This window comes from Hypanus sabinus, chromosome 1 (genome assembly GCF_030144855.1).
Source record: "Hypanus sabinus isolate sHypSab1 chromosome 1, sHypSab1.hap1, whole genome shotgun sequence".
NCBI lineage: Eukaryota > Metazoa > Chordata > Chondrichthyes > Myliobatiformes > Dasyatidae > Hypanus > Hypanus sabinus.
The window spans coordinates 7854446-7873500 of NC_082706.1; the positions used below are offsets into that span (position 1 = coordinate 7854446).

The 19055-nt window shown below is 48.5% G+C and overlaps 1 protein-coding gene across 4 annotated transcripts in view; it reads left to right on the top strand.

Moving 5' to 3' along the window:
- The window catches only part of dock5 (dedicator of cytokinesis 5), a 204412-nt gene extending 198386 nt beyond the window's left edge, over positions 1 to 6026 (top strand). For 2 of the 4 annotated variants that reach the window (XM_059963635.1, XM_059963641.1), the window contains exons 50-52: positions 52 to 90; positions 1867 to 1988; positions 2176 to 2314. In XM_059963635.1, coding sequence (XP_059819618.1) covers positions 52 to 90; positions 1867 to 1986 — 159 coding nt within the window. In that variant the 3' untranslated portion in view covers positions 1987 to 1988; positions 2176 to 2314. Of the gene's footprint in view, positions 1 to 51; positions 185 to 1866; positions 1989 to 2175 lie in introns of all 4 variants that reach the window. The other 2 variants (XM_059963616.1, XM_059963626.1) reach the window with 1 other exon arrangement.
- Positions 6027 to 19055: the final 13029 nt, after the last annotated feature.

Sequence of the window (19055 nt, forward strand, 5' to 3'; positions counted from 1 at the left end):
CCTATCTCTAATGGAACTGGGTAGATAAATCGCCTTTGTTCTGGTTTACAGATTTCGCCCCTGAGACCACAGCGACCCAAGAGCCTTCAGGTTGGTGACAAGCGTCTGCCTACATTCCAGATCTTCTCGCAACTGACCCTGTCCCCATCGCAGGGCACGACACCCGCTACCACAAAGAACCCGAGTACGTACCGTGAGAGCCATGGCACGACACGACACATCTAACTCAGTCCTCCCAAACCTTCCTCAGTCCGAGCATTCATCAAATTGTCATTAGGGGCAGCGTGGTCGCGTCGTGGTTGGAGCTTTATAGCAACAGCGACTGGGGTTCAAGTCCCACAGCTGTCTGTGTGGAGTTTGTATGTTTTTCCCTTGACTGCGTGGGTTTCCTCCTACACCCCAAAGTTATACAGGTAGGGTTAGTAACTAGTAAGCATTGTTGTCTCCCATGCTGCCTTCAGACTCACCGGGGTCCTGTCTCCCACACTCCTTTTGTAAACCTTCTGGAATCACCGTAAAAGTTACTATTACCACATCTAAAAGAGCAAAATTAAGTTGATTGGAATGTGGGGGGACTATCAATGGGTCAGCACAGATTCAATGGGCTGAAGGACCTGTGTTTGTCCTGTACACTGTTGGGCTGGAGTTCTCTATCCGGAACTCAACAGGCTGAACACGGTCACCCTGTGTGATCAGGCAGACGCTTCGACAAGGCAATGGGATTATAGAGTCATAGAGCACTAAAGCACAGAAACAGGCCCTTCTGCCCTTCTAGTCGGTGCCAAACTGTTACTCCGTTTACTGGCATCGAGCTGCACCTGAATCTTCTACATTACGTTTTGAATTGAACTGCGGATGCTAAGTTAACAAATTTCACGACGTGCCAGTGATAGGGAACCTGATTCTGATCATATACCTGCAAATCCCCCCATCCACGTACTTAACCAAGCTTCTCTTAAACGTTGAAATCGAACCCACATCCACTGGCAGCTCGCTCCACATTCGATGAGTGAAGGAGTTTCACCCTTCACCCTTAACTCATGACCTCTAGTTCTAGTTTCACCCAACCTCAGTGGGGCTGGGCATGGGGGGAAATCACGAACAAGAAAAAATCTGCAGATGTTGAAAATCCAAGCAATGCACACAAGATGCTGGAGAAACTCAGCAGGTCAAGCAACATCTATGGAAAAGAGTAAACAGGGAAAGTTTTGGGCCAAGACCCGTCATCAGGACTGATGGCCTGAAACGTCAACCATACTTCTTTCCATAGACGCTGCCTGGCCGGCTGAGTTGCTCCAGCGTTTTGTGAGAGTTGCCCAGTGGAAGAAACAGGCTTCCATTTACCCGTTTTATACCCCTCAGATTTGTATACCTCGATCACAGGGGCTCCTGACCTTAGATGCCATTCAGCAAGGGGTCTGTGGACCCCAGGTTGGGAAACCCTGCTCTATCAAATCTCTCCTCATTCTCCTGCACTCCAGCCATTGAAGTCCTAACCTGCTCATTTCCCTCCCATTTAGGTCCTCCAGTCCCAGCAACATCCTTGTAAATTTTGTCTGCATTCTTTCAATCTTATTGTCATCTTTCCTGTAGGTAAGCAGAACTTCACACAGTACTTCAAATTAGGCCTCAATGGCTTACACAACTTCAACTTAACATCCCAACTCCATACTGTGATTTCTGAAGAGCAATGCACCAAAGTCTCTTATTTACAACCCTATCTGCTACCTGTGATGCCACTTCCAAAGAATTACGGATTACTGTTGCCTGATCCCTCTGTTCTACCAGAATTATGAATCTGTATTTTCAGATCTCTCTCTGACACAGGATGCAGAGTTTCAGGAAGTCTTTCTATCCCTTCCACAGGTCAGCCGCTGCTCCAGACTGGCTCAGAGACGACTCCCAGCCCTGGCGAGACAACCAACCCACCACCACCTCCTCCCAAGAGCAAACCCTTTGAGAACGGAAGTCAACGGGACTCCCTAAAGGTAACACCCTACCATTTGCCCCTCCCTATCCTGCTCTCAATCCCCTCCCCCTCCCACGAGAGGAAGAAATGAGGGAGTGGGGTGTGGGGGTAAAATGCTGCAGTGAGGGTGTGCTTGCTCAGATTTATGGCCTGACATACCCGTGAGGAGCGATGAGGAATAATCCGATGTCTGTGGTTCCTTGCAGCCCGCTCCACCACTTCCTGAGAAGAACTCCCCGCGGCCCCCACCTCCGCCTCCGAAAGCCCGACAATCTCAAGCGACCTTCCCGCACGGATACCTCCCAGGAGCCGAGTAGCCGGTGCCGGTCAGGATTTCCGCCGCCGCCCCTCCCCGGTGTGGGGGCGAAGGGAGGGAGGGATCTTTGTGGACGAGGTCTCCACGCGGCATCCAGGCGAAGGTAGAGCCGGTCTCAGGTGGAGAAAGAGTATAACAGGGGTTTGGCTCGCCCTGGGCGGCTGGAGTTCGCTGGAATCCATGCCCTTGGAGGGGGTCCTCACTCGCCCGGTCGGACGGCCACGCTGTCGTGGTGCTGCATGAGCCAACGTTCGTCAACTCCCACACTCCACTTCCCCCCGGGTGTCTCAACCGCGGACAGCGTCAACTGTCGCCCAGCCAAGCCCAGCAGCTGATTCAACACTGAAACCATTTGCCACCTTGGCACAAGGCCCCCTGAGGCAGGGGTACAGACAAAAACGCAGAGAGGAGAGAATCCACCCCCCCAACACTAAGCACAGTTTTCGTAACAGGGTTGGGGCAGGGGAGGTTAAAAAGCCCAATATAACGTGCTGCTGATATAGAAACAATATCCTAACTGAAGACATAACTGGAAAGGGGAAATATAAAGATCAAACAGAAATCAAAGGAGTAATCCCGGAAAGGGGTGACTATAATGTCAGTATTTCATTACACATTCTTTCTTCCTACGAGTATGAAATATGATTAGCAACGCACTCTTCATGTTGTATATTAAGCGCAAAAGAGGGAAATTAACATTAATTTAAGGTTCCTAATATTTGAATATAAGAATATTACCTGAGAGGACCAAGTTTACATAATTCTGTGACGACATTTCTAATCCCCAGTAGAGTTCCTGACTATATTGGGGCTGGGAGGAACCAGGAAAAGTTGGTGCGTGACTGAAGATGCAGAGAACACCCAAAATTCAGATGTGGGTAAATGGAACTAGGCTGGAAAACAGGAAAGCAGGGGTTTGATGGGCCAAAGGGTCTGTTTGTGTGCTATATGACTGTCAACCTTCTGATCTCACCTTATATTCACTTTGCTGAGCTAGTGGTGAGTAAGGACAGCTGCTGGAGGTGACAGGTTGGGTTTGAGTGACGCTTACGTAATCACTGGCGGTCTCCCCTTCTCCCCCAAGGTCCATTTGACATCTCCAGACCTCCAATCCCACTGTTCTCCAAATTAACAATCCCAGAAACATTCCAAACTCATTGGCTCCATTTGTTCTTTCTGACAACACAAACTCTGCAAGGACACACACACACACACACACAGTTGTAAGGGGAGCATGCTGTATTTTGGGCGCCATGTTGTGGTTAGCACAACGCTTTACGGTACTGGCGACCCAGGTTCAATTCCCGACATTGCCTGTACGGAGCTTGTACTTTCTGGCCGTGACCGTGCGGGTTTCCTTCCAGAGTCCAAACTCATACTGATTGGTAGATTCATTGGTCATTGTCGATTGTACCATAACTAGGCTAGGATTAAATTGGGAGATGCTGACCAGCACGGCTCAAAGGGCCGAAGGGCCTATTGGGCTCAATAAATAAATGAAAAACAGAAGAAAATCTGCAGCTGCTGCAAATTCCTCCTCAACATGCACAAAATGCTGGAGGAACTCAGCAGGTCAGGCAGCGTCTATGGCAAAAGGTACAGTCAACATTTTGGGCTGAGAGCCTTCGGCAGAAATAAATAAATTGATTGTTTGGGATTTCTAGCCTAGTTTTCCAATGTAATAATCCCCATTTTTTCCTCTCCTAGGTTAATTCTATTTTAATTTGAGATACAGAACTCTGAACAGTATAGCACAGTACGGGACCTTCAGCCCACGAGGTTCTTCTAGCCCACCCCATGATCAATCTAACATTTCTCTCCCCCACAGCACTGCATTGTTTCTTTCATCCAAGAGTTATTAAATGTCCCTAATGTATTTGCCTCCACCAGCCTTATCAGCACATTCCCCACAATCACTGCTCCGTGTAAAAACAGAACTTTTCTGACATTCCCCTCTATACTTTCATCCAATCTCCTTAAAATTATGCCTGCTTGTATTAGCCACTTCTACCCTGGGGAAAAGGCACTGGCAGTCCACTCTATCCATGTGTCATACACCTGTATCAAATCACCTCTCATCCTCCTTTGCTCCAAAGAGAAAAGCCCTCACTCATTCAACCTATCTTCATAAGACATGCTCTCTGATCCAGGCAGCATCCTGGTCAATCTCCTCTGCACCCTCTCTAATCCAGGCAGCATCCTGGTCAATCTCCTCTGCACCCTCTCTAATCCAGGCAGCATCCTGATAAATCTCCTCTGCACCCTCTCTAATCCAGGCAGCATCCTGGTCAATCTCCTCTGCACCCTCTCTAATCCAGGCAGCATCCTGGTCAATCTCCTCTGCACCCTCTCTAAAGCTTCCACATCATTATGTGCAGTATCATATGACATGGGCTAACATGGTCTTTGACCATGATTGTTCTTGGCAAATTTTTCTACTGTTGCCTTCTTCAGGGCAGTGTCTTTACAAGATGGGTGACCCCAGCTATTATCAATACTCTTCAGAGATTGGCTGCCTGGTGTCAGTGGTCACATAACCAGGACTGTGATCTGCACCGGCTGTCTCCATGGTTTCACATGTGGAGTGGGGTGGGGGGAGCTAAGCAGGTGCTTCGGAAGTGGGGGGGTGGAAGGGGCTCAGTACAACTCTTTTGGAATGAACACATCTCCCCCGCCACCCAAAAAAGCTTCCACATCCTTCCTTTATAATGAAGCGAACAGAACTGAACACAATACTGCACGTGTGGTCTAGCCAGAGCTTACTACTCAATTCCATGACTGATGAAGGCCGACACCACATGCCTTTTAAACCACCCTTTCCACATTGAGGAATCGATAGATGTGAACCCCTAGATCTGTCTGGTCCTACACACTGCTCAGAATCCTGCCGCGGTGAAGTTGGTCATTAGTTTGAGGATTCGAGGGCGCAGATGTAAAATTTAAGACAAACGATACGAGAAGAAGACAGACTGCACTCTAGCTCACGGGCAGATGGGACCACACAGTCCTCAAAGTCAAAGTAAATTTATTATCAAAGTATACGGCACCATGTACAACCCTGAGATTCATTTTCTTGCTGGGATTTAATGGAAAATAAAGAAGCACAGTAGAATTTCTCACCCCAACTACTTCAGGTGTATACCTTGCTGCTACAGGGTCCCAAACTGGAATGGGAGTGTTTTGCAAGGGAGCGTCCAGCTGAGGACGTTACTGGGTGGGTCGCTGGAACAAGCTTCCGTTTCTAAAACAGTAAATGAAAAATCAAACCACAACCCCGCAGATGCTGGAAATCTGAACTGAACATAAAATGCTGACAATACTCAGTATGTCAGGCAGCAGCTGTAGAGGGAGAACTTTTTGCTGGAGAGATTCCCAAAGAGCTTCCTCTCCACAGGTGCTGCCCAAACTGCTGAATTTTCCCATTATTTTCTATTTCTAACCAATCCTTGTCAATCCTATCCCAGAGACATGTGACTGAGAATTAAGATTGCAAAGTTCAGGCCAAATTAAAAGTGACATATAGCTCTTCAAATATGGCATTCAGAATTTTTTTTTAAACTTGATTCAGTTTAATCTTTAACATGCACTCCCAGTGTAAAGTTTGTAAATATAACTGATTTTTAAAATAAATGTCATTATTGAAATGAGTGCATTTGTGCTGAGCTCAACCATAACGAAGCGAGTCCTTTGATTGAATTCTAAACCGATGCTCTTGTTTCATTATTAAATATGATGAGTTTACCAAGCTGGCTCTTTGGCAGTCTGTTCTGGAGAAGTGAGGTGCCGGGCTGAATGAGGACGGAGACTAACACTCGCTATCTGCGCGAACCACAGACCGCGGGGACCTGACTGCTCGCTACAGACTTTGTCCCCCCCCCAACTCGGTGGAAGCATTGCAGAGCGGAGAATCTTTTGTGTTTTGTGAGAAGATTCAAGTTTGTTTATTGTCATCTGTCAGTACGAGTGCACAGGAGACCAAAGTTACTCCAGATCTGATGCACAATAAAAGTCATCATCATTATGTGCCGTGTAATATGTCCTGCAACCATGATTGTTCTTGGCAAATTTTTCACAGAACTGGTTTGCCATTGCCTTCTTCTGGGCAGTGTCTTTACAAGACGGGTGATCCCCGCTATCATCAACACACTGCAGACACTGACTGCCTGGCGTCAGTGGTCACATAACCAGGACTTGTGATCTGCACCGGCTGCTCGTACGACCGTCCACCACCTGCCCCCATGGCTTCACATGACCCTAATCGGGGGTGTGGGGGGGGGACTAAGCAGGTGCTACACCTTGCCCGAGGGTGACCTGCAGGCTAGCGGAAGGAAGGAGCACCTTACACCTCCTTTGGTAGAGACGCATCTCCACCGCATCTCACCACCCACAATAAGAATAAGAGACACCATGAATATAAATACATAAGATTATCCTATGTACTGTATATAGACCGATCGTATATGCAAGTGCCCATTTTTTAGATCAGCTCCAGTTTGTGTGTAGGTAAATGGTCCGGTGCGCGCCACAGTAGCGGAGTGGTTAGCACAGCGCCAGCAATCAGTTCAATTCCCACTGCTGTGGGTAAGGTGCTGGCATGTTTCCTCCGGGTGCTCTGGTTTTCTCCCACGTTCCAAGGATGAATGGGTGGGGCTTAGTGAGCTGTGGGCATGCTATGCTGGTACCGAAATCGTGGCTACTCTTGTGAGTGCCCACAGCGCCCAGGGCACGCCCTCTTCCCATTGTTATCATCGGGAAGGAGGTTTAGGAGCCTGAAGACATGCTCAGCAATTCAGGAACAGCTTCTTCCCCTCAGCCGTCTGATTTCTGGATGTTGAACCCATAAACACTACCTCACTTTTTTTTATTTCTGTTTTTTTTTGCACTACTTATTTTAATATATACCTACATACTTAGTGCATTTCAGTTTTTTTTCTTTATATTTACAATCTATTTCATTGTACCGCTGCCATAAGGTTAACACATTTCATGACATAGTCCGGTGATATTAAACACGAGTCTGATTCTCGGCCTGTGTTGGTCGTTTACTGCAATGAGGCATTTCACTCTATGTTTCAATGCACATGTGATAAATAAAGCCAATCTAATTCATAGCGATTCAAGATTCACTAAGACAGGCCCTTCAGCCCACTGCATCTGTACTATCCACCAAGCACTCATCTTTATGCTATAGCCCATTCCATCCTCCCCATGTTCCCATCATCTCCCTTCCACCCCTCACTTCACCTACACCCAAGGATCAATTTACTAGCAGCTAATTAACCTACTGAGCAACACTTTTTTCGAATGTGGGGGGAAACCCGCAGAGAGAAGGTGTGAACTCCACACAGACGAGGAAAGAACTGGGTTTTTGGCTCTGTGAGGTGGAGGCTTTACCAGGAACTCCACCCCGCCATAGCATGGAGAGGAGAACTGGACTGGGCGAGAGAGGGAGATCCAGCTTGCAAAATTATGCCCCCTCCTTTCCTCCAGACTGCTCCCAAAGATTTGTGGATAGGCTGGTTAATGCCCACTGCGTAAAATGTTGGGTGTGTGAAAGGGTGGTAGAGTTTGGGGAGGGTCAAATGGGAATGAATGTTAATGGGCCAGCACAGACTCTGGGCCAAATGGCCTTGATCAGTGCTCTGTGAAGATTGGCAAAATAAAAAGCCCAGAGGACAGGCGTCAAAGTCACAACACTTCCAACTGTACAAGTAGATTGAAACGGTGAGGAAAAGTTTTGAGGGCAGTGAGAAAAATCTCAATGAGGCTAATCTTAAGGAGCTGGAACTGATGGGTGGCAAGTATGGACATTGAGGGGCTGAATGGCCTCATTGCCCACTGATTTCTCAGGAAACCCACTCACCGCATGGCTGTGGAGGCCAAGACATTGGTTATATTTAATGAGGAGGTTGATAGGTTCTCGATTAGTGAAGATGTCAAAGGTTATGGGGAGAAGGCAGGAGAATGATTTTGAGAGGAATAATATATGCCCATGATTGATTGGCAGAGCAGACTCGATGGATTGAATGGCCTAATTCTGCTCCTATATCTCATGGTCTTGTGCATTAATTCTCCCCCCCCCCAAACAAAAACTGGTTCACCTGACAAATATTAGGAATGAGAATCAAATGCACATTAACATAAGAAATAGGAGCAGGAGTAGGCCATCCAGCCCATCGAGCCTGGAATAGAAAGGAAGAATTAAAAGCTGGAACAGCTCCTAAGACCAAGTGTATTAATCCTCAGGCTTGTCTGACCAAGAGCTTCTGAACAGCTGGATGAGAAAGATGGGGCAATCTCGCTGAAACCTTTGAATATTGAAAGGCCTACATAGAGTGGGTGTTTCTTATAGTGGGGGTGTCTAGAATAGAGCAACGTCCCTTTAGAACAGAGATGAGGAGGAATTTCTTTAGTCAGAGGGTGATGAATCTGTGGAATTCATTGCCACAGACAGCTGTGGAGGACAAGTTAATGGGTATATTTAAAGTGGAGGCTGATGGGTTCTTGATTAGTCAGGATGCCAAAGGTTACAGGGAATTGGCAGGAGAATGGGGTTGAGGAGGATAATAAATCAGCCATCGATGGGCCTAATGGCTGAATTCTGCCTCTGTATCTTATGGTGTTAACGAGTAATTCAATAAAGCCTGCTCATGCACACCGCCAGAGAGTTCACCGCCCACGTTCTGTTTAAACTCCAATCACAATTGATTATTTTCCACTTGCCTCAACCACGGTGGCTCCAACAACTCTAGTGAATCATCAGACAGCATCCTCACGTCAGCCATTACTGTCTGGTGTGGTGAATCCATTTTCCCCAGAACATCCTGGTGTAATTCTACACTGCGAGAGCATTGCGAGAGCATCCTCACGTCAGCCATTACTGTCTGGTTTGGAGCCCCATCCCTCTCACAGTATACAAGAACTACTGTGAATTGTCGGGTTAGCAGGGAAGTTCGTTGGCTGTGGTCTACCATCACTGCAGGACTGGTATGTGTCCAGGACAATGAAGTGGGCAGGAGATATCATTGTGGACACTCCCCACCCAGCAAACTACCTTGTCCAAGAGCTCTGTTCTGGAAAACACTATAGGGCTAGTAAAACAAAATCTTCACACCATCTTAAAAGTTCCTTCCCCCAGGAAGTAAATCTGATCAACCACTCTCGTTAGACCTCCACACCCCCTCTAGTACCTCAGTCACTGCACAAACATTTTAAACCACAGTTATCGTGCATTTACTGGGAAATACATGCTGGTATTTACGCACATTTTATTCTGCATCCATTCTTTAACCTCTAACTTTATTTTTATATAATTATTTACAATTGTTGAATACTGTTTTGTTGCATGTCACACCAACACACCACATCAAATTCCAAAATACATGCAAATATTTATGGAGAATGAAGTTGATCCTTGAACTGACTGAAAAGGGAATCAAACACATTAACAGAAAGGAGGAATTCAAAGATTAACAACTGCTTTGGCCAAGTGTATTAGTCACCAGTTTTGTCTAAAGCTTCAGAACCATCATTCCCTTGAATTTTTTTTTAAATACACTGCTGCATGGACCAACCATTGCTCGGAGAAGGATTTTTTACTTTACTTCACAGCCTGAAAGCTGCACGGCACCTTAATTGTTTTTTTTTTGTAATATGCACACCAACGAAACACAAAGCACAACTCACAGCTCAAGTAAACAATGCCAGGCAGTCTAAACAACTGATAGGCACAGTGGCAAAAGTAAAATGTTTTGACTGGATGGCATTGGCATTCAGTGGGCCATCAGCTTATTAACAATGAGCTGCCAGCTTCCATTCTGTGTTTCTTGTTAGGGGCCAGTGGAGATTACTCAGCTATCTGGTTGGCCAGGACCCAGCGGCCAGCGTGACAGCGAACAAGTCAGGCCAACATAAATGCAGGCACTCAGCAGAAACAACACTCAGTTGCACGCTGATGATATCACCTCGATTTGGTGACAAAACATTTGCAACCCAAACTCCAGACTCAGTGAAAAGCCTTACAAATTTACTTGTTTGGAGATGCAGCATGGAACAGACCCTTGTGGCCCAACAAGCTGTGCCAACCAGAATCCCAGCTATTTAACACTAGCCTAATCACCGGACAATTTACAATGACCATTTAACCTGCTAACTGGTCCGTCTTTGGACCGTGGGAGGAAACCGGAGCACCCGGAGGAAACCCACACGGCCACGGGGAGAACGTACAAACTCCTTACGGAGGGCACCAGATTTGAACTCCGACGGCCCGACCTGTAACAGCGACACACTGACCTGCAGCACTCCATGGCACTTCTGACAAATTCAAAGTATTGATTGTTCACAACTGGAGAATGGATGCAGTCATTGATATTGCTAGCTAATTAAAAGAGCTGACAGCAGAAAGTAATCATCGTTGTAAGCTTATGATTAGATGGTCCAGGGTACAGGTTTTAAATTGTAACTTAAAGAGGAAAACCATCGGTTTTAGTGGCTACATCGTTCAAACTTCTGAATGCAATTGTGAACTAATGATGTGTCTGAAGAAACCATTCAGACGAGTAAGTGGCCAACATTCTTAACTAAAGTTTAATACAACCCAACCTTTAATAAAACTCACTGAACCTCTAAAAGTACTCAATTAACCGTTATAAGGGTCTTACTGTACAGTACTGTTCTTTGTTCTATAATGCACAATTACTTGTCCTGTCACTCAATACATAGAATAGTACAGTCCATTCAGCCCACAGTGCTGTGCTGACCTAACCCTTTCCTCCTATGTCGCCCATTTTTCTTTCATCTGTGTGCTTATCTCAGAGTCTCTTGAATCTCCGTAAAGTATCAGCCTCTGCCATCACCCCAGCAGGGCATTCCACACACCCACCACTCTGTAAAAAAAACGACCTCTGACATTACCCCTACACTTTCCTTCAATCATGTTCAGATTATGCCTACTTGTGTTAACTGTTTCCACCCTGGGAAGAAGGTCAAAGTCGAAGTAAATGTATTATCAAGGTATGTGCAGCAATGTCACCATTCTACTCCCCTGAGATACAAAGAGTCTCTGGCTGTCCTCCCAGTCTGGGCCTCTTATCATCTTGTACATCTCCATCAAGTCACCTCTCATCCACCTTCACTCCAAAGACAAAAGCCCTGGCTCGCGCAACCTCTCCTTGCAAGGCACCAGGCAGTGTCCTGGTCAATCTCCTCTGCACCCTCTCTAATCCAGGCAGCGTCCTGATCAATCTCCTCTGCACCCTCTCTAATCCAGGAAGCATCCTGGTCAATCTCCTCTGCACCCTCTCTAATCCAGGCAGCATCCTGATCAATCTCCTCTGCACCCTCTCTAATCCAGGCAGCATCCTGGTCAATCACCTCTGCACCCTCTCTAATCCAGGCAGCATCCTGGTAAATCCCCTCTGCACCCTCTCTAATCCAGGCAGCATCCTGGTCAATCTCCTCTGCACCCTCTCCAATTCAGGCAGCATCCTGGTGAATCTCCTCTGCACCCTCTCTAATCCAGGCAGCATCCTGGTCAATCTCCTCTGCACCCTCTCTAATCCAGGCAGCATCCTGGTCAATCTCCTCTGCACCCTCTCTAATCCAGGCAGCATCCTGGTAAATATCCTCTGCACCCTCTCTAATCCAGGCAGCATCCTGGTCAATCTCCTCTGCACCCTCTCTAATCCAGGCAGCATACTGGTGAATCTCCTCTGCACCCTCTCTAATCCAGGCAGCATCCTGGTCAATCTCCTCTGCACCCTCTCTATTCCAGGCAGCATAGTGGTGAATCACCTCTGCACCCTCTCTAATCCAGGCAGCATCCTGGTCAAACTCCTCTGCACCCTCTCTAATCCAGGCAGCATCCTGGTAAATCTCCTCTGCACCCTCTCTAATCCAGACAGCATCCTGGTAAATCTCCTCTGCACCCCCTCTAATCCAGGCAGCATCCTGGTAAATCTCCTCTGCACCCTCTCTAATCCAGGAAGCATCCTGGTAAATCTCCTCTGCACCCTCTCTAATCCAGGCAGCATCCTGGTGAATCTCCTCTGCACCCTCTCTGATCCAGGCAGCATCCTGGTAAATCTCCTCTGCACCCCCTCTAATCCAGGCAGCATCCTGGTGAATCTCCTCTGCACCCTCTCTAATCCAGGCAGCATCATGGTAAATCTCCTCTGCACCCTCTCTAATCCAGGCTGTGTCCTGGTCAATCTCCTCTGCACCCTCTCTAATCCAGGCAGCATCCTGGTCAATCTCCTCTGCACCCTCTCTGATCCAGGCAGCATCCTGGTAAATCCCCTCTGCACCCTCTCTAATCCAGGGAGCATCCTTGTAAATCTCCTCTGCACCCTCTCTAATCCAGGGAGTGTCCTGGTGAATCTCCTCTGCACCCTCTCTAATCCAGGCAGCATCCTGGTAAATCTCCTCTGCACCCTCTCTAATCCAGGCAGTTTCCTGGTAAATCTCCTCTGCACCCTCTCTAATCCAGGCAGCATCCTGGTCAATCTCCTCTGCACCCTCTCTGATCCAGGCAGCATCCTGGTAAATCCCCTCTGCACCCTCTCTAATCCAGGGAGCATCCTTGTAAATCTCCTCTGCACCCTCTCTAATCCAGGGAGTGTCCTGGTGAATCTCCTCTGCACCCTCTCTAATCCAGGCAGCATCCTGGTAAATCTCCTCTGCACCCTCTCTAATCCAGGCAGCATCCTGGTTAATCTCCTCTACTCCCTCTCTAATCCAGGGAGCATCCTGGTCAATCTCCTCTGCACCCTCTCTAATCCAGGCAGCATCCTGGTCAATCTCCTCTGCACCCCCTCTAATCCAGGCAGCATCCTGGTCAATCTCCTCTGCACCCTCTCTAATCCTGGGACCATCCTGGTGAATCTCCTCTGCACCCTCTCTGATCCAGGCAGCATCCTGGTAAATCCCCTCTGCACCCTCTCTAATCCAGGGAGCATCCTTGTAAATCTCCTCTGCACCCTCTCTAATCCAGGGAGTGTCCTGGTGAATCTCCTCTGCACCCTCTCTAATCCAGGCAGCATCCTTGTAAATCTCCTCTGCACCCTCTCTCATCCAGGCTGTGTCCTGGTCAATCTCCTCTGTACCCTCTCTAATCCAGGCAGCATCCTGGTCAATCTCCTCTGCACCCTCTCTAATCCAGGCAGCATCCTGGTCAATCTCCTCTGCACCCTCTCTAATCCAGGAAGCATCCTGGTCAATCTCCTCTGCACCCTCTCTAATCCAGGCAGCATCCTGATCAATCTCCTCTGCACCCTCTCTAATCCAGGCAGCATCCTGGTCAATCACCTCTGCACCCTCTCTAATCCAGGCAGCATCCTGGTAAATCCCCTCTGCACCCTCTCTAATCCAGGCAGCATCCTGGTCAATCTCCTCTGCACCCTCTCCAATTCAGGCAGCATCCTGGTGAATCTCCTCTGCACCCTCTCTAATCCAGGCAGCATCCTGGTCAATCTCCTCTGCACCCTCTCTAATCCAGGCAGCATCATGGTAAATCTCCTCTGCACCCTCTCTAATCCAGGCTGTGTCCTGGTCAATCTCCTCTGCACCCTCTCTAATCCAGGCAGCATCCTGGTCAATCTCCTCTGCACCCTCTCTGATCCAGGCAGCATCCTGGTAAATCCCCTCTGCACCCTCTCTAATCCAGGGAGCATCCTTGTAAATCTCCTCTGCACCCTCTCTAATCCAGGGAGTGTCCTGGTGAATCTCCTCTGCACCCTCTCTAATCCAGGCAGCATCCTGGTAAATCTCCTCTGCACCCTCTCTAATCCAGGCAGTTTCCTGGTAAATCTCCTCTGCACCCTCTCTAATCCAGGCAGCATCCTGGTCAATCTCCTCTGCACCCTCTCTGATCCAGGCAGCATCCTGGTAAATCCCCTCTGCACCCTCTCTAATCCAGGGAGCATCATGGTAAATCTCCTCTGCACCCTCTCTAATCCAGGCTGTGTCCTGGTGAATCTCCTCTGCACCCTCTCTAATCCAGGCAGCATCCTGGTCAATCTCCTCTGCACCCTCTCTGATCCAGGCAGCATCCTGGTAAATCCCCTCTGCACCCTCTCTAATCCAGGGAGCATCCTTGTAAATCTCCTCTGCACCCTCTCTAATCCAGGGAGTGTCCTGGTGAATCTCCTCTGCACCCTCTCTAATCCAGGCAGCATCCTGGTAAATCTCCTCTGCACCCTCTCTAATCCAGGCAGTTTCCTGGTAAATCTCCTCTGCACCCTCTCTAATCCAGGCAGCATCCTGGTCAATCTCCTCTGCACCCTCTCTGATCCAGGCAGCATCCTGGTAAATCCCCTCTGCACCCTCTCTAATCCAGGGAGCATCCTTGTAAATCTCCTCTGCACCCTCTCTAATCCAGGGAGTGTCCTGGTGAATCTCCTCTGCACCCTCACTAATCCAGGCAGCATCCTGGTAAATCTCCTCTGCACCCTCTCTAATCCAGGCAGTTTCCTGGTAAATCTCCTCTGCACCCTCTCTAATCCAGGCAGCATCCTGGTAAATCTCCTCTGCACCCTCTCTAATCCAGGCAGCATCCTTGTAAATCTCCTCTGCACCCTCTCTAATCCAGGGAGTGTCCTGGTCAATCTCCTCTGCACCCTCTCTAATCCAGGCAGCATCCTGGTAAATCTCCTCTACTCCCTCTCTAATCCAGGGAGCATCCAGGTGAATCTCTTCTGCACCCTCTCTAATCCAGGCAGCATCCTGGTTAATCTCCTCTACTCCCTCTCTAATCCAGGGAGCATCCTGGTCAATCTCCTCTGCACCCTCTCTAATCCAGGCAGCATCCTGGTCAATCTCCTCTGCACCCCCTCTAATCCAGGCAGCATCCTGGTCAATCTCCTCTGCACCCTCTCTAATCCAGGCAGCATCCTGGTAAATCTCCTCTGCACCCTCTCTAATCCAGGCAGCATCCTGATCAATCTCCTCTGCACCCTCTCTAATCCAGGCAGCATCCTGGTCAATCTCCTCTGCACCCTCTCTAATCCAGGCAGTCTCCTGGTAAATCTCCTCTGCACCCTCTCTAATCCAGGCAGCATACTGGTCAATCTCCTCTGCACCCTCTCTAATCCAGGCAGTGTCCTGGTAAATCTCCTCTGCACCCTCTCTAATCCAGGCAGCATCCTGGTCAATCTCCTCTACTCCCTCTCTAATCCTGGGACCATCCTGGTGAATCTCCTCTGCACCCTCTCTGATCCAGGCAGCATCCTGGTAAATCCCCTCTGCACCCTCTCTAATCCAGGGAGCATCCTTGTAAATCTCCTCTGCACCCTCTCTAATCCAGGGAGTGTCCTGGTGAATCTCCTCTGCACCCTCTCTAATCCAGGCAGCATCCTGGTAAATCTCCTCTGCACCCTCTCTCATCCAGGCTGTGTCCTGGTCAATCTCCTCTGCACCCTCTCTAATCCAGGCAGCATCCTGGTGAATCTCCTCTGCACCCTCTCTAATCCAGGCAGCATCCTGGTAAATCTCCTCTGCACCCTCTCTAATCCAGGCAGTGTCCTGGTCAATCTCCTCTGCACCCTCTCTAATCCAGGCAGCATCCTGGTGAATCTCCTCTGCACCCTCTCTAATCCAGGCAGCATCCTGGTAAATTTCCTCTGCACCCTCTCTAATCCAAGCAGTGTCCTGGTCAATCTCCTCTGCAGGCAGGGAGGATGAGGGGGTGCGCTGTAGAGAGTAATGGTCCATGGGGTTTTCTGGCCAGTCTCTTCAACCGACCGCCATTCTTGGACCAGTAGCTTCTCTTCTGTTGTAGCAAACTCGATGTTTCTGTCGGTCAAAGTACTTACGTCAGTCACTCAGGAAGATGGGGGTTCCATAACCCCAACTGACCCAAGCAGGCCCAGAGCAACGTGGAACCATTTTCTCCCAGCAGGTTACCTCCGTGGGTTTTGTGACTGAGTCTTCCCACTGAGATACAAAGAATTTCTTCGTTCTCCCCGTGACTGTGTGGGTTCCCTGCCACAGTCTGAAGCTGTTTGTGTTCGGAGCATGGCAGCACTTGCGGGCTGCCCCAGCACAATCCTCGGGTGTGTTGGTTGTTGACACCAACAACACATTTCATTGTGTGCTTCGAAATCCATGTGACAATTAATGCTAATCTTCTTCACCATCACCTCAGCCTCTGGGTTCCTCATCACCAGCCCTTCTGCCCCCTGTTGATGCCTCAAATGCCACTGGACCTGTTTCAGTTGGCACCTTTGTTTCTTCGCTCAACACACCCAGACGTCCACAGTTTTGCTTTCAATGTGTTGGCTGCCTTAGTACGTAAAATCAGCTCAGGCGGACTGGGTGGGTGAGATCCAACGGCCAGGAAGGTGGTCCTGCAACGCTCAATGGAGAGTGAAGGGTATGACAAGGCAAAGAGGACGTCACGGTCATCCTCTGCGACCAATGAAGGTCCCCAGTTTGTGACACGTCTTCGTACCACTGGACCTGGGCTTCTGACGTCGAGGGAGTGGAACTGCCCCAGTGCAACAACTTTCACTTGAAAAACTCCTTTGCACAAGTTTCCTGTCATTGTTGGATGGGACAAACAGCCCTCCGGAAACTCAGTTCCCTACAAAGTCGGGTAACTCCCTGCTGAGTGCAGGAGAGGGTGAGAGTGCTATTTTACATCTTTGTCACCTGAAGTCTGTATTTCACAGCCTGATTGCCAGCTGGCTTCACAAAGCGGCTCCTGATTAGTGATCAAGGCCCCAGAGCACTCTTCAAATTAAATAGCCAATGCCCTCTGAACATTCTCCACAGACCAATAACCATCCTTGTTCAAGCTGCTCTGGGCTGGTTGTTAACCCTTAGCACCCCACATTTGTACGGCCCAGATCCCCTCTCGCAGTCACCAAATTCCTCGTGTAAACTGGCCTCCTTTCCCACCGCATTTCGCCGAGGTTTAGGGGATAGGCACACGGCCACAGGACGCTCCTGATTCCTCACAAGACGTCCGGGATCAATTTGAGTCAGAATCAGCTTTAATATCACTGGCATTTGTTGTAAAATGGGTTGCTTTGCAGCAGCAATATATTGTAAAATACAAAAATTATTGAATTACAGTAGATATATATATATTACACACACATTAAATGGTCAAATTAAACTAGTGCAAATATAAAAAGAAAAATAATGAAGTAGTGTCCATTTAGGAATCGGATGGCAGAGGGGAAGAAGCTGTTCCTGAAACGCTGAGTGTGTGTCTTCAGGCTTCTGTACCTCCTTCCTGATGGTAACAGTGAGAAGAGGGCACACCCTGGGTATTGGGGTCTTCAATGATGGACGCCACCTTTCTCAGGCATCACTCCTTGAAGATGCCCTGGATGCTACGGAGGCCAGTAGGTCAGACACTAGTATAAGGAGGACCTGGGGGGAGTAGATTTGCAACTGGTTGCTTGAGATTCTGTGTAGATGGAACTAATTAACATGGAGTTCAACTAACAACTAACTTTCTGTCTATTGGTCAACGGGGAATTGCTTATCCTAAAACGAATGCTGTCCAAACTAGAGTTTTTATTATTCTAATATAATTTCTTATCTTTATTCTTTGTTGCTACATCATTTCATTCTGACTGTATGACCATCTGGTATGGTGGATGGGGTGGGGCAGAGAGGAGAGGCCGCTGCACGGGAATGAAGCAGGCTGCAGAAAGTTGTAGCATCTTGGGCACAGAGGATGTTGGGGCCTCTCTGGAATGGAGCACAGAGCCCAGACCTCACAAGGCGCGTCCGTTTGCCTCGCCCTCCAGTTGTGATTCAGCAACGTCACAGGGCCTCGTATCCCTGAACGCTGCGCTCCCTCCACTAGCCTGCAGGTCACCTTCGGGCAAGGTGTAGCACCTGCTTAGCCCCCGATCAGGGTCACATGAAGCCATGGGAGCAGGTGGTGGATGGTCGTACGAGCAGCCGGTGCAGATCACAAGTCCTGGTTATGTGACCACTGACACCAGGCAGACAATCTCTGAAGAGTACTGATAATGGCTGGGGTCACCCGTCTTGTAAAGACACTGCCCAGAAGAAGGCAATGACAAACCACTTCTGTAGAATAATTTGCCAAGAACAATCATGGTCATGGAAAGACCATGATTATCCATGTCATACAACACGGAGCATAATGATTGAATGATTTTAATCTCCCTCTACTCCAATCAACTCCCCTGAGTCTCCAGAATGGGAAAAGTAATCACTTAAGAGGTGGATCTGTGATCCTGATTGGTTTTGGTGACAATCTAATTGTGTTTTGCTTCAGTAAGCTATGGACAGATACAACACAGAAAGGCCCTTCAGCCCATCAATTGAACACTGACCATCAACCACCCATTTACACTCATCCAACATTAACCCAAAGTTTTTAATTTCCCACAGATTCCCATCAACTTCCCCACCCCCCACCCCAAAATCCTACCTCTCACCCACACGCTAGGGGAGTATTTACACTGACCATTACACCTACTGACCCACATGTCTTTGGGATGTGGGAGGAAACCGGAGCACCAGGGAAAATCATGCACAAGAGTGAGAACGTGCAAATTCCACACAGACAGCGCCACCGGTCGGGATCAAACCAAGATCCCTGGAGCTGCATGGCAGCAGTTCCTCTAATACTAAGCCCCTGTACCAACCGAAAGAGTTCCCCTAATACCGAGCCCCTGTGCCAACCGATAGAGTTTCACTTCTCCCCAGAGTTATATCGAGAGTGAATGAGCAAGAAGCAAGGCGGTATGCATAAGGTAATCTCTTTATTTTGTTTCTACTCGGCCG